We start from the raw sequence: 12,944 nt of genomic DNA, 5'->3' as shown, positions 1-12,944 counted from the left end.
CAATCTAATTACACATAGTTAAATCAAGATAGATGTATACAATAGAAAATAAGGTTCCAATGTCTCTAGTGCTTTCTCTTTATCTTGTCTCGAGCTAGTGCCTACAACATGTTAAAGAGAAGGGTGAATATAAACACTCAACAACTAAAGTATATCTAATCTATGCATATACAAGTTAATTAATTTTAGATATGTAAAGTAGGCATTCAAGGATACAATATAACCAATCATGCATCACATTTACCATAGTTACAATCTTAACAACTATGTGACAAAAATCAATGAAATACATGATCAATAACCTTCCTTGTAACCTTCTAATACCTCCAAATGAAATCATATAGGGCCACCCTTGTGTTAATGGATAAGCCCAAGATCACAAAAGGTTATTATATTCACTCTTAGACTACGATTTTTCTCATTTTTTAATCCTTAAGGTGTCGTTATCCCTAAGCTAGTTTCCTCAAGAAACTAGTGGAGACAAGTTGAGTTTGAATTTCTCGACAATCCCTCAACAGATAATGGGACAAAGGCTAGCCTTTGATTATTGAAAGGCAACCATACGACAAGAATTTACATTACTCCTCTTCTTAAGGCAAACTCCTCCTAACATGATTATGCAATGCATGATACTAACACACATAGCATGCCATTAACTATCTCATCATAAGTAATCGAAAAGCTAGCATTTCATATGCCACAATCAACCATCTATATCTCATATATTTAGCACATGATCTCATGCCACAAAAATTATCATTCAATCACATAACTTCACACTATCTCATAACATTCACGAACAAAGAGAGACTTTTTCATTAAGAATCACATTGTCCACACATTACATAAATCATCATATTGCTCATAAAAAAGTCCATTCAACTTGTACTCAAGTTCACTTCAAACATTAATATCACAGGCATACTTGCATATATCATTTTTAAAGCGTAATTCAAATCATATTGAATATAAAAGTAAGTTCATATTCTCAAATTGCATTCACAAAAACTCTATACTTAATCAAACAAGCAAATGCACATATTTGATTCCTCCATTATTTCAAATTTTTAAGAAGTCAAGGATTTACCTCTTAATACTAACTCACTTCTAAAGCTATTATCAAGCTCAAATAGTGCACAATACAATTAATCTAAAATTAATTATACCAATCACTATAATCATACAATTATAGTTTTCAATGTTTTAATTACCCAAAACTCTTAACCTCTTGTATTTACTCACACTCATTATGTGTATTAATCTCTATTAACTCTAACTAACTTTATTAAACTCAGTATTCACCATTAATCAATCTCATCTCTCACATTTATGACACTTTAATGCTCAAATTCATCCATAAATGAGGGCCCAAGCTCAAGGACATACAAAACCATCAAACCTAGATTTAAATAGCTCAAATAACTCTTATCAACTTTATTTAAATTAATAAATTCAGACTTATAGCCTTTAAGGTCCAAAAATCACTCTCCCACAACAAACCGTAACTTAAAAACTTGAAAAAGAGGAAGAGGAAAGAAGGAAAGGACATACTAAACTTGCCCTAGGTGATTGAAGGCTCCAAAATACTTCTAAATGTTTGAAAATCCAAGCCCTAACAGAGCAAATTTAGGTATCTTTCATTTTCTCTTCTCCCTCCTTCTATTTTTCACAATGCACAACAAGCCATTAAGTCAGAAAATTGGCCATCTGCCGTGGGAAATGGAACAAAGAAGGCAGTCCAAATTGAGCATTTTGTTGGGTCTAAGCAGCCTAACCTGACTCCAAATCCAATCCAAAGACTATAACCAAAGACCAATAGATCCATTAACCTTATATAACCATTGTTAAACCCAATTATCCTTAAATTTCCTAAAACACCCCTTTATTAACTTAATTAATTCAAAAATAAATTTTTAGGATGTTACAAAAAGTTGCTTGGCCACTAAGATGCAGAGTGTAGGAAAGAGTTTCCTAATTGAAAAGTTATGTTTGGGCATATGAGGAGACATTGGTGACACTTGGGGACATGTGGAGAAGTTGGTGGAAGAAGATAACAAACATTAAACTTTGTTAATGGATTTGGGACAGATGCACCCCTTAAAATAACTTTATGGGTATTTTTATACCTTTGTTTACTTAAGGGCATTGAGTGTCCTTGGAGGAAAAATTTATGGATGTTTTTTGCTCTTTAACCCTAAAATCTAAACTAATTAATCCAAACCCAAAAACAAAGTACAGTCATAACATGCTCATGCTTTATATGTGTGTGTGTGTGTGTGGAGGAATTTCATTTCTTTTTAATAAAATGTGCTCAATAATGATATCCGATGTTTATATTTTTTTGATTAGGTTCTTTAAAACCATGAGCGGCGGCATGGAATTGCGAAAATTAATCAAATCTACAAGGAAAAATGTAAGATGTTCGCAATAAATAGTAATAATTTATAAGGTATTAGCCTAATAACAATGATAAGAAGTGGCTAGCGTTTTCCTTTTATATCTACTAACATTATTATTTTAGGCTTAATTTAGTGTCGGTAGAGACTCGGCGTTTCCTTGTTTTGTTGGAGCAATGAAGTTAATTAGAAGCTTTTGACTCATCAGCTCGGGGAACAACAACGAAACTCCCTTTCGTAAATTGGTATCATCAGTTGGAGAAAGCCGCATGAATTATATAAATGTGATCCCACTTTCAATATATCTTCACTATCCGTTCTGCTGAAACTGAATTTTATTCCAAGTTCCACCAGATCCATCAATGGCGTTCCACTCATTCTTCTTCAGTGAGAATGCGGTTTCCTTTTTGACCGTTGTTATTTGATCTTGTTCCATTGCACAAAATGAAAATTTCATGTGTTTGCAATCAGAAAATGGTGAACTAAAATAGCGAGTCAAGTTTTGGCAAGCAGCAGAAAGTACAATTGATTCAAGTATTTAAAAGAAAGGTTGGTGTATAGCCGAAACGGTTCTGCCAGTGGAAAGCATCCAAAGAACACTGCAACAACATAAAAGGAAAATCCGGAGCAATAAATGCCTATACATACAAAAACCAGATGCACCTTTTACACGCTTCCTATCAGATTCATAACTCTAGTTTGGAAGAAACAGTAAGTGATTAATCAACGGAAATCCAAGGAAAAGTAATCGGAAAAACTGAAAAAGAGACTAGTAAAGCGAGAAAATCATGCGAGGGGTTTGTTTGTCGATCAGAAAGAAGGTCCACCTCTGTGCCAGATCTCGTATTTGCTGACACATCTCACATATTCGACGATTCTCATCAGATCAATTCGTTCTAAAAGCTCCTGAATTTCTGTGTGCTAATCTCTCCCACTTTCATTAATCCCACTGATCACTTTCCCAAACCACACCAGGCAGGCCACGTCTCTCTCTTCTATATATACATGCAGATAGTAAACTGGTTTCATCAGTCTATCTCTATCGATCACTTTTCTCTGTTGAGAGCTATATTATTCTCCAATGGCTCTCATCACCACCCGGGAGCTTCACCTGTTCCACACAAGGGAACGCGACCTTCTGGTCTATCTCATCTACACTCTGGGTCGCGACCCTTTCCAGTCCCTTCTTACCGTCGCACTCTGGCTCTGGCTCGAACATGTCGCTCGCCCCAATCTCGTTCCTGAAATCTCCCTTCTCAGTCCGTCACTCATCAACGCCATGGCCAACGAGGCATTTCTCTGTATTCAGTGTTTACAATACTCCGACGCCGACGACCCTCGCTCTTACAGCGTCGGCATCCCTCTCACCGCCACCCTCACCCACATGAACCTCACTCTGCTCGTCTTTAACCGCAGACGCTTTACCGTCATTTGCGGGATTAAGAGCATTCTAAACAATGTCTGTTCCAGGATTTTTACCGATATCTTGTCGCATGTGTATCAAATCCCTGGCGCTTGCAGCCTTGCCAGCCTGACTGGCCCACCGACTCCCGTGATGGTGCCGGGCTTTCCGCACGCCGTGTATGGACCTTTTATGCCGAGCAGGCCGGAGTGGGATTTGACGGATGGGAGGTTGTGGTATGACCGGAGCTGGAAACCGTCCGGTGACGTGTCGGACGACGACAAGACCATGTTCCTGACGTTTTCTAAAGGCTTCCCGGTGACGGAGGAGGAGGTATGGCACCTGTTCAGGACGGTTTTCGGGGAGAAAAGCGTGGTCCAGATATTCATGGGCAATCTCTTGGAGGAGGAGTGCTCGCCCCAGGAGGATGCTCTGTACGCCACCCTGCTCGTGGATAGCGTCGCGACGGTGGACTGGATTCTGAACGGACGGAGGCTCGCCAAGTATAAGATCAATGGGAAGGATATCTGGGCTCGCAAGTACGAGCGACGAGTCTAGAGCTAGCGGACTCCGATCCGTCAACTGAAACTGACGCCACCGTCGGCCATGGTGGTGCACCTGGAATGTCGTAATATTAGCTATATGCCAAAAAGTTTGAGAAAAAGCTATAGACATATATACATATATATATATAATGCTGATTATCCTCTTTTTGTCTGTTTTCTTCGTGTGTCTCATGGATCCCATGTTTTCTTATGTAGCATGTAGGACACTCGATGAGTGTTCATTGGGGGGGGGGGGGTCTTGTTATGTGTACTCTGTGGCAAACCTTCTCGTGTATATGTTTGTGAATATATATATATATATATACCCTTTTTATATAGTAAAACCTGGAGTACAAATGGTGCCTCAGAATGGGTTCCAAATCTTCTATTTGAAAAATATTCTCCTGTTTCATTCAAGGACTTCTATGGGAAAGCATACCACACTCGCATGATTCGTGAAATGGTTGGTGGGTGTACGTAAGTTCTTGTTCATATGCACTGAGTACTATTTTCTAATTATTGGCTTATATCCGTTTTTTTTTTTTTCCTTTTCAAAACAGGAAAAGGTACGTACTTTTCTACTTGTCACTATTATAAATTAAGAAAAGTTTGCATATCGAGAGATCGAACTGCGATTATCTTGAATGGTAAAAACTAAGAAACATCAATGCTATCTCTCACATGCCTTTGGATATCACATTTCTCTTCAGCTGGAGGAAAAAAAAAAGTATTTTGCTTAATTTGTAAACATTTGCGAACTTGCAATGACATTATATATCGCGGACAGCGCTTTAGAATTTTCCCCCTGTTTTGTCTATTGAAGAGTTGAACAATCATGTTAGCTAGGAGTTCGAGTCATAAATCCATAGAACAGTGACAACAAAAGCATATACGAATTTTTAAATAAAAAAATTAGACATGCAGAATTATTTATACTTGTATAGTTTGTCTCTACTGCTCTTCACTTAAAACTCTTAGCATCAGGGTATACTTTCCAAAATGAAGGGTAAGACATTGAGGCAGCATGTAGTACGGTCTGGACATGCAAATTTAGGCTCGAATAATTTAATTACGAGGTGGGATTTCCCAGGTAGCATAACAAAGCTTCTTGGTAGAGTTAGTGAACTCTCTGTCGAGCCTGTGTTGTGATCGTTAATTCTTAATCATTTCACGTTAGATTATATAATGTGAAAAGATTAGAATATGTTCTTATTATCCAGTTTCAATTTGTAAACTTTATTTCCATGTGAATGATATAGTGAAGGTATTAATTTAATTGTTTTTGTCCACGCAACAAGAAAGTTTGAAATTGATTAAAAGAATAAAAAATAAAGAGGAAAAAGAAACTTGCCACTTGTACATTGCAAGAAATTTTATATTTCTTCATGTTAAGAGAATTATTTTTTCTTATAAGTGGAATAGGAATACATAAAGTGCAATTAATCATAAATGACATAAGAGACGCAGCTAATCAAGTCGCTATTCTGGCCATATGTATGAATTCCCTTACATTCTAATGAAGTAATAATTACACTACGAAAGCTTTTACTTAACCGAGCCTATATCTCCCATGCACAAATTTATTTTTTGAGCTATGATAGAATGATGTGAGTTTCTATCTTGTCTGAAAAATATAAAGCATATATCTAATAATAGTTTTCGTCTTTTTCAATAGTTGAAAAATTCCCATTCATAACTTATCAGGCGCCTAATTGGGAATATTTACGAGGGGAAAAAGAATCGTCACAAAACATAACGTCGTATATGAAAGAAACAAAACTGATGAGGTAGTGTGGTATGAGAATGAATTTTTCTCCACGAAGTCTACTGGATTCACCTAATTTTTTTCACTGACAATCATAAATTCTGCCAATTTTATATAGTCTGCATTTGTTCTCAAATTATCAGATATCTCGTGCTGGCTAGATACTCTCTGTATTTCACTGTATTAGTCGTATCAGCTAAGTGATAATAACGCTGCATAACCTGCTAATAAATATATATATATATATATATATAGTTCCCATATATACGAAATTTTCTGCTTTGTATTACTTCATCGCTATCCCTGAAGCTGTCCTTCTGCCTTCTTGCCTATAAGACAAGAACGAGCATATTGAATCTTTGTCAAAAGTCCATCTCTTCTACTCGGAGCTTCCGAATCAAACAAAAAGGTATAAATGTTATTCTCTTAATGTTATCTACATCTCTTACCACAACTTTGGCCTTTTTATCAGGTGCTGAAAGCGAATCATGGAACGATATAGCATTAACAAGGCACAAACCTGTTCACCATCATATATAAAATACGCGAACAAGAAAAGGCTTGAAGGTGCCCACGTGTTTGTGGTATAACACTGCACAACCATGTTGGTTCTTCTGTGTGTCTCAGCCTTGCTCGTGGAAGCTTGTTCGAGCTCCATGATTGACCACCTCACCACTTTCTCGTTCCCATCGTTTAGCCCTGAAAGTTGCAGCAACGGAGAGTTGCTGTGTATGGGCTCGGCGGCATCAGGTGAGGGGTCTGTGAGGCTGACTTCTGAGCCATGGATCAATTCGAGTTCGGCGTCTAATTCTTCAGCGACGAACAGGATTGGAAGGGTATTGTACCGTGAAAAGGTTAGAGCTTGGCCGGCGTTGATCAGCACCTCGTTCACAATGAGGATCACTCCGATGGATAATTCAAGCACATCCGGTGATGGACTTGCTTTCGTTTTTGCCAAAGATCGTAACCCCTCGCCACCTGCTAGCTACGGCTCCTATATGGGCTTATTCGATGACTCTACTCAAGGTGAATCTATATTTTTTTCATATTATTCCAATCCACTCCACTTCATGATGATCCTTGTGTTTTTGGACAGTTGATGATTGTCACCATCCTAGCGTTGAAGCTCTAATTTTCATTAAAATGATCTGCGAGTCTGTCCCTTATCATGTGTGTGCCAGTGTGCGCTATGTGTGGTTTTGGACTCGCATATAAAGTTAGCTAGCTAATGCCATAAACACTACAAAACAATATTTACTTGAGAAGCATGTTTGCTCCCTTCCATGCTGCACTTTCGTAACTGCGCTATCAACTTGATGTTAATACAAGATGCTGTGTTTTGTCTCGTGTGTTATATATAGAGTAGTTATGATTATAACTTTAAAAAGAATTCTTTTGACACACCATTCGCTTTTTTGTATTATCCATTTGTTGGGCTTCTAGTTGGGGACACACCTTGAATTTGAGACTTTGCTTATAAATAAATTTCTTACTCCCTCTACTTTTAAATGCATGGGCTAGTTGATGGGATTTTTTGAGTCCTAAGTATGAGCCATCAATCTATTTTGTTTTTAAAATTATTTTTATTGATTGCATATATTAAAGGAGATTTCTGTCCCATAGGGGTAGTTTTTCATATAAATGATTAACAGAGTTAGTTTAGAAAAACTCACATTTTTTACTCATAACTAACTAAATAATTTTTCTTGATTTTCATAAATTAGTTGTTGAAGTGCAATATTACATTTAGGAAGGGGCAGTACAGCACCAATCTTATGGACAAATATTAGATTCATTACAGAGTCCTGACAGGGAAAACTTTTTGTTTCCATCCATGAATAAAATGGGTCCGAATTGATGGGCCGGGCCAATTAGTTGCATTCTAAGTTTTTGTTGTTTTTGACTTGCATTCTAAGTTCAAACTAGTTTTATTACTTGGCCATCATCAGTAGGCTTGGTTGAATGTTTTGCTTTTGCCATTTTTTAAATATACACAGCAACTAACGGGGTAGGACTCAGTGAAGTTAGTTTTTATAATATATAATAAATCAATATTCGAATCCCTGATCTAATAGTAACGTGACCATGATTGTCTTACAGTAAAAAAAAAATCATAATAAATATGATCTCTAGTAAAGAAATGCTCGTAGAAAACCAAATAAAATGACATCGCAACAAAAATTGAGATAAAGATTAACCCAAAAAAGTAAACTATTATATCAAATCGTTATGCTTTTACAGTTTTTTTAATATCAAGTTTAACCCAAGAAAGTAAAGTATTATATCAAATCTTTGTGCTTTTACGGTTATGAATCTTTCTCTATATATTACATCGAATCTTAATTAATTTATGTCAGGTTGGATCAGAGTCAAACTTTACACATATTGCTTATAATTTTTCTTGGAAAGGTTATCATTAGTTAACTCAGTTTATTCTTTACAAGAAGAGAAAACTATATAAGATAGGCTGGCCTACTGGCGCAATCACATAAAGTTTGTCTATTAACTGAAAAAAAACGTGGCTCTGTTTCAACCTGTACAACAAATGGCTTTGTTTGCACAGGTTGAAACATCAACCTGTGCAACATCAACCAAATTTGATGTTTTCCACTTAGCAGAGACGAAAACGATTTATATGTATGTGTGTGTAGGTGAACTTTTGCAACAAATGGCTGTGGCGTTTGACACATTCAAGAACGAATTTGATCAAGATGGAAACCACATTGGGATAATCACAGAAAGCATCATAAGTCCAGTTGATACGGTGAGCCTAAATAGCTATGGATTTACCCTAAAGAGTGGACGACACATTCAGGTTAAAATAGAGTACGATGGTTCGATTAGCATGCTTCATGTCTCTCTCGGATACCCTGAAAGTCAGTTAAAGAGCGTTCTTAGCCTTGCAATTGATCTGCCGAATATAGTGCCAAGCACCGTTTATGTTGGTTTCACAGCTTCAACTGGCAAAAGCTTGCCTGAAAGCCATGAAGTCCTGAACTGGGTGTTCACATCAGCACCTTTGCCCTTGAGTTCCAATAAAACCAGCAAAAACGAGACCACTAAGACCATTCTGATCATTGTCATACCCATTTTTTTGGTCACTTTGGCAAGCTCAGTTCTATTTATTTGGCATACTTTGAAGAAAGGAAAGAAGACTGAGAGGAGTGACAAGCAGGATGAAATAGAATGCTTATCAATGACAGCTCCAGACATCCCCAAAGGGTTCTCTTTCAGGCAATTGTATGTGGCTACTAGCAGCTTCTGCAAGGAGAATCTGTTAGGAAGAGGTGGATTTGGTTGTGTTTATAAAGGCCTCCTATTAGATCCTCCCAAAACCATAGCAGTCAAGAAGATTTCTGCAAACTCTAAACAAGGTATGTGAACCTTTTAGCTAACTAACAAACTTCATAAGAAACACGCACACGAATTTAGAATTCAGATACGGAAGATTTACACGCATACATGTCACAGAATCAGAATACTTGCATGTCATCCCAAGAGAGCGTAGGTTGACTTCATAGATGCTAATAAAATGACTTTTACGATTTAGTGTTTGATCTAGTTACGCAGCCACTTTAGTTCGTCGTCTTAGTTAACAGTGCATTTGATTGACACCTCAAGTCTCGAGATGTTGAGAACGTAAGTGGATTATATTTAATGTCAACAAAAAGTTGTGGAAATCAAGCACTGAAATATAATCATATTTCACCTTAAAAAGTGCATTTATGTAGAAGCCAAATTACAGAAGTTTCACCTTAATTGTAACATGCATTCTTGACCCTCCGAATTTCTGCAACAGGTGAAAGAGAGTATTTTGCTGAAATATGTACCATAGGTCGGCTTAGGCATAAGAACATAGTACAACTACTAGGGTGGTGCCATGAAGGTGAATATCTTCTCTTAGTGTATGAGTACATGCAAAACGGAAGCTTGGATCACTTCATAGGCAAGGACATTCTGAACTGGCAAACAAGGCACAAGATATTAGTAGGAATTGCATCAGCATTACTCTACCTTCACGAAGAGTGTGGAAACCCTGTTGTTCACAGGGATGTTAAACCGAACAACATAATGCTAGACTCGGATTTCAACGCTCATCTGGGAGATTTTGGCCTGGCAAGATTACTTCAGGATGAAGAATCAGTAATCACAAATCTCGCTGGAACTCCTGGATATCTGGCTCCGGAAGTAGGCTTCACGGGAAAAGCCACCCCAGAATCTGATGTGTACAGTTTTGGTATGGTAGTGCTTGAAGTAGTGTGTGGAAGAAGATCAAAAAGCACAACGGCAGAGAACAGTTTGGTGGACTATGTTTGGAACATGCATAGTGAGAATGCATTGATGGAGTGTGTGGATGCACTATTAAGAGATCAGTTCGATGAGGAAGAAGCTAGACGGGCATTGATGGTTGGGTTGGCATGTTTGTATCCAGATTCAGTTTTTAGGCCAAAGATGAGAAAAGTGGTGCACATTTTGCTCGACCCAAATGAGCCTCTAATGGAGTTACCAGGAGTAAGACCTTGTGGAGTTTATGTATCATCAGTTTCTTCGTCTACTTCAACCTCGAACTTTGGCTCCAGATCAAGTTCTTATCCATTTCCTCTGCTTCAGTTGGCAACAACATCTTCAGATGAAATTACAATCGTGTACGATCAACAGTGAGCCACCCGCTAATAGCCAGCGATCCCTTGTTCACTCTTAATTAGTGAGAAGTTCATAATAATATTCTTTATTTTTGTGCCCTAACTTTGTGTGGGGTTGTGGCCATTTATACAAGAACGTATTATTCTTTATTTACACAGTTGTTTCTCAATAATGATTATTATTCTTTGCAAATATTTATAATTATTTAATCTTAAATAAAATTTACTCGGCCATTATTTCAGTGGAGTAGTTTCGCCATTACTTACATGGGTTGTAATGTAAAGAATTAAAAAGATAAAAAAAACATATGAAAATACAAAGTGAATGAAAGAATACATGTCTCGTTGGATAAAAGAAAGAAAGGATACATGTAAAACAGCAGGTGAGGACGGAGGGTATTTGTGGTTATAAGCATAAAAATTTCAAATAATTCTGAATTAGAATCTGGCTTACGAAAGTATGATTTTAGGTCGTGTTTGGATGGCTGAGTTTGGATTGAGAATTTAAATTTAAAATCTTACATTAAAAATTTATACATTATAAATTCTTTATTTAGATGATATAAAAAATTTTAAATTATAATATTAAAATACTTTGTTTCAAATTTAAATAAAATTTCAAATTTTAAATTCTATGTTTAAATTTAAAGACAACTCAGACGATATCTTTAATCAAAGAATAATTCCAAGTCAACATCCAATCTTGATTAGGGGTGGCAACCTAGTTTCAATCAACTCTGGTTATCTAAACCTAAATAACATCAATGGTCTAGTATCGAACAGCAATGGCAGTCCGATCTTGGTCAACATTAGCAGTCTAATCCCAACAACAGTTCAAGGGTTATGGATTGGACCTGGATGACAACACCAAAACATTCCTTATCAATAGCGGTGTTTGGCATTAGATGGATCAAAGATGATGATCACAAGCCAGTCTTAAACTGCATTAGTGACAGCAAACAAAAATAGGTTGGATGCGATGGATCAACACCAGATGGTGATAGCAAACTATCACCAGATGACAATACTGGACTAGTATCGAATAACGATAATGGTGCAAACCAACATCGAGAGGTTGTCTAGTTTCGACCAAAGCTGGCACAAGCCATTCGATTCGAGTCCACCCTGGCAATTAAATCCTGGTCAACATTGGCGGTCCAATACTAGTTGGCACTAGCCGTTCTATCCCTATCTACCCCGATCTAGGTGCAGTTTGGCCCCATTTAGTGTCATTTATCTAGCTCGATTGGTGTTGTCTATGCGATCTAGGTCAAAGTTGATCATTCGATCCCGACTATCGCTGGCAATCTTATGCCTATCAATGTCAGTTGCCAAGTCTCAATCATCAACTACAATCCCAATAAAAAGAAAGTCAAAAAGGTAGCGAAGTCAATAAACAAGCATAAAGGAAGAAATAAGCTTTTATTAAAATTTGAAATAGTACAAGTTTTAAAAAAATTTAAAATTACAAAAGAATTGAAGTAAGATTTGAATTTTGAGTTAAATCAAAATTTATACATTTTTAATTACCCAAGCAAAAAATTTGACTCAAATTTAAATTCAAATGCATCCAGACATAACATTAAGAAAGTAAGAAAGTATTATTTAATTTATTACCCTACTAATGAGATTTAGAGTGATTTGAAATTGAATTTGACTTACTTTATGATGGAATATTTACTATAAGCTATTATTTATAGTTGTTTTCGACTTAAATAAAATTAAATCATTGAAGATGGTAAATAATAACAATGTCCTGTTTGAGACGAACGAGAATCATACAAAAGCAAAGCTGCGTTTGCCGGGAGTCGAACCCGGGTCTATTGCTTGGAAGGCAATTATCCTAACCGTTGGACTACAAACGCTACGTTGATAGGATGTGCAGTGCATATTTTATATAACAAACAAACAGATATTTGAATTCTGCAGAATGTATCTTGTGGGAACGGTCGTCCCATGAAGAAAACCAGAGTAGCAGACGGGACGAACAAAATGGTTGCGCCCATACAGAGACAGCAAGTCCTGTTGTCCGAGCATGGGACAGACATTATATGATGTAAAGGATGAGGCAGGGGACAGGTGGCGATTTTCTAACAAGCGCGCCTCATGCTCCTCGTCTTGACCTACATTCAATGTCCGGGGTCTCAATCACCGGTGGGTCCATCCCCACTTCTTTAATTAAAAGCCTTGAGC

General features: G+C 37.0%; 2 protein-coding genes and 1 non-coding gene across 3 annotated transcripts; 2 read left to right on the top strand and 1 right to left on the bottom strand.

Annotated features, from left to right (window-relative positions):
* Positions 1–3,477: 3,477 nt before the first annotated feature.
* Positions 3,478–4,356, top strand: LOC129302096 (uncharacterized). The gene has a single exon (XM_054940775.1). The coding sequence runs from the start codon at positions 3,478–3,480 to the stop codon at positions 4,354–4,356; it is 879 nt and encodes a 292-aa protein (XP_054796750.1).
* Positions 4,357–6,710: 2,354 nt separating this feature from the next.
* LOC129302095 (L-type lectin-domain containing receptor kinase IX.1-like) lies at positions 6,711–10,770 on the top strand. Its single transcript, XM_054940774.1, has 3 exons — positions 6,711–7,134; positions 8,760–9,482; positions 9,908–10,770. Exons 1-3 carry the CDS (start codon positions 6,711–6,713, stop codon positions 10,768–10,770), a joined length of 2,010 nt encoding a protein of 669 aa, XP_054796749.1.
* A 1,774-nt stretch (positions 10,771–12,544) lies between these two features.
* Positions 12,545–12,616, bottom strand: TRNAG-UCC (transfer RNA glycine (anticodon UCC)). The gene has a single exon. It is a non-coding gene; the product is annotated as a tRNA-Gly (tRNA).
* Between the last annotated feature and the right edge of the window lie 328 nt (positions 12,617–12,944).

Source organism: Prosopis cineraria, unplaced genomic scaffold (genome assembly GCF_029017545.1).
Source record: "Prosopis cineraria cultivar Desert tree isolate PC_DT_omini unplaced genomic scaffold, ASM2901754v1 PC2, whole genome shotgun sequence".
NCBI lineage: Eukaryota > Viridiplantae > Streptophyta > Magnoliopsida > Fabales > Fabaceae > Prosopis > Prosopis cineraria.
Note: the sequence above shows the minus strand (reverse complement) of the source record. Positions and strands in the feature narration are given on the sequence as shown.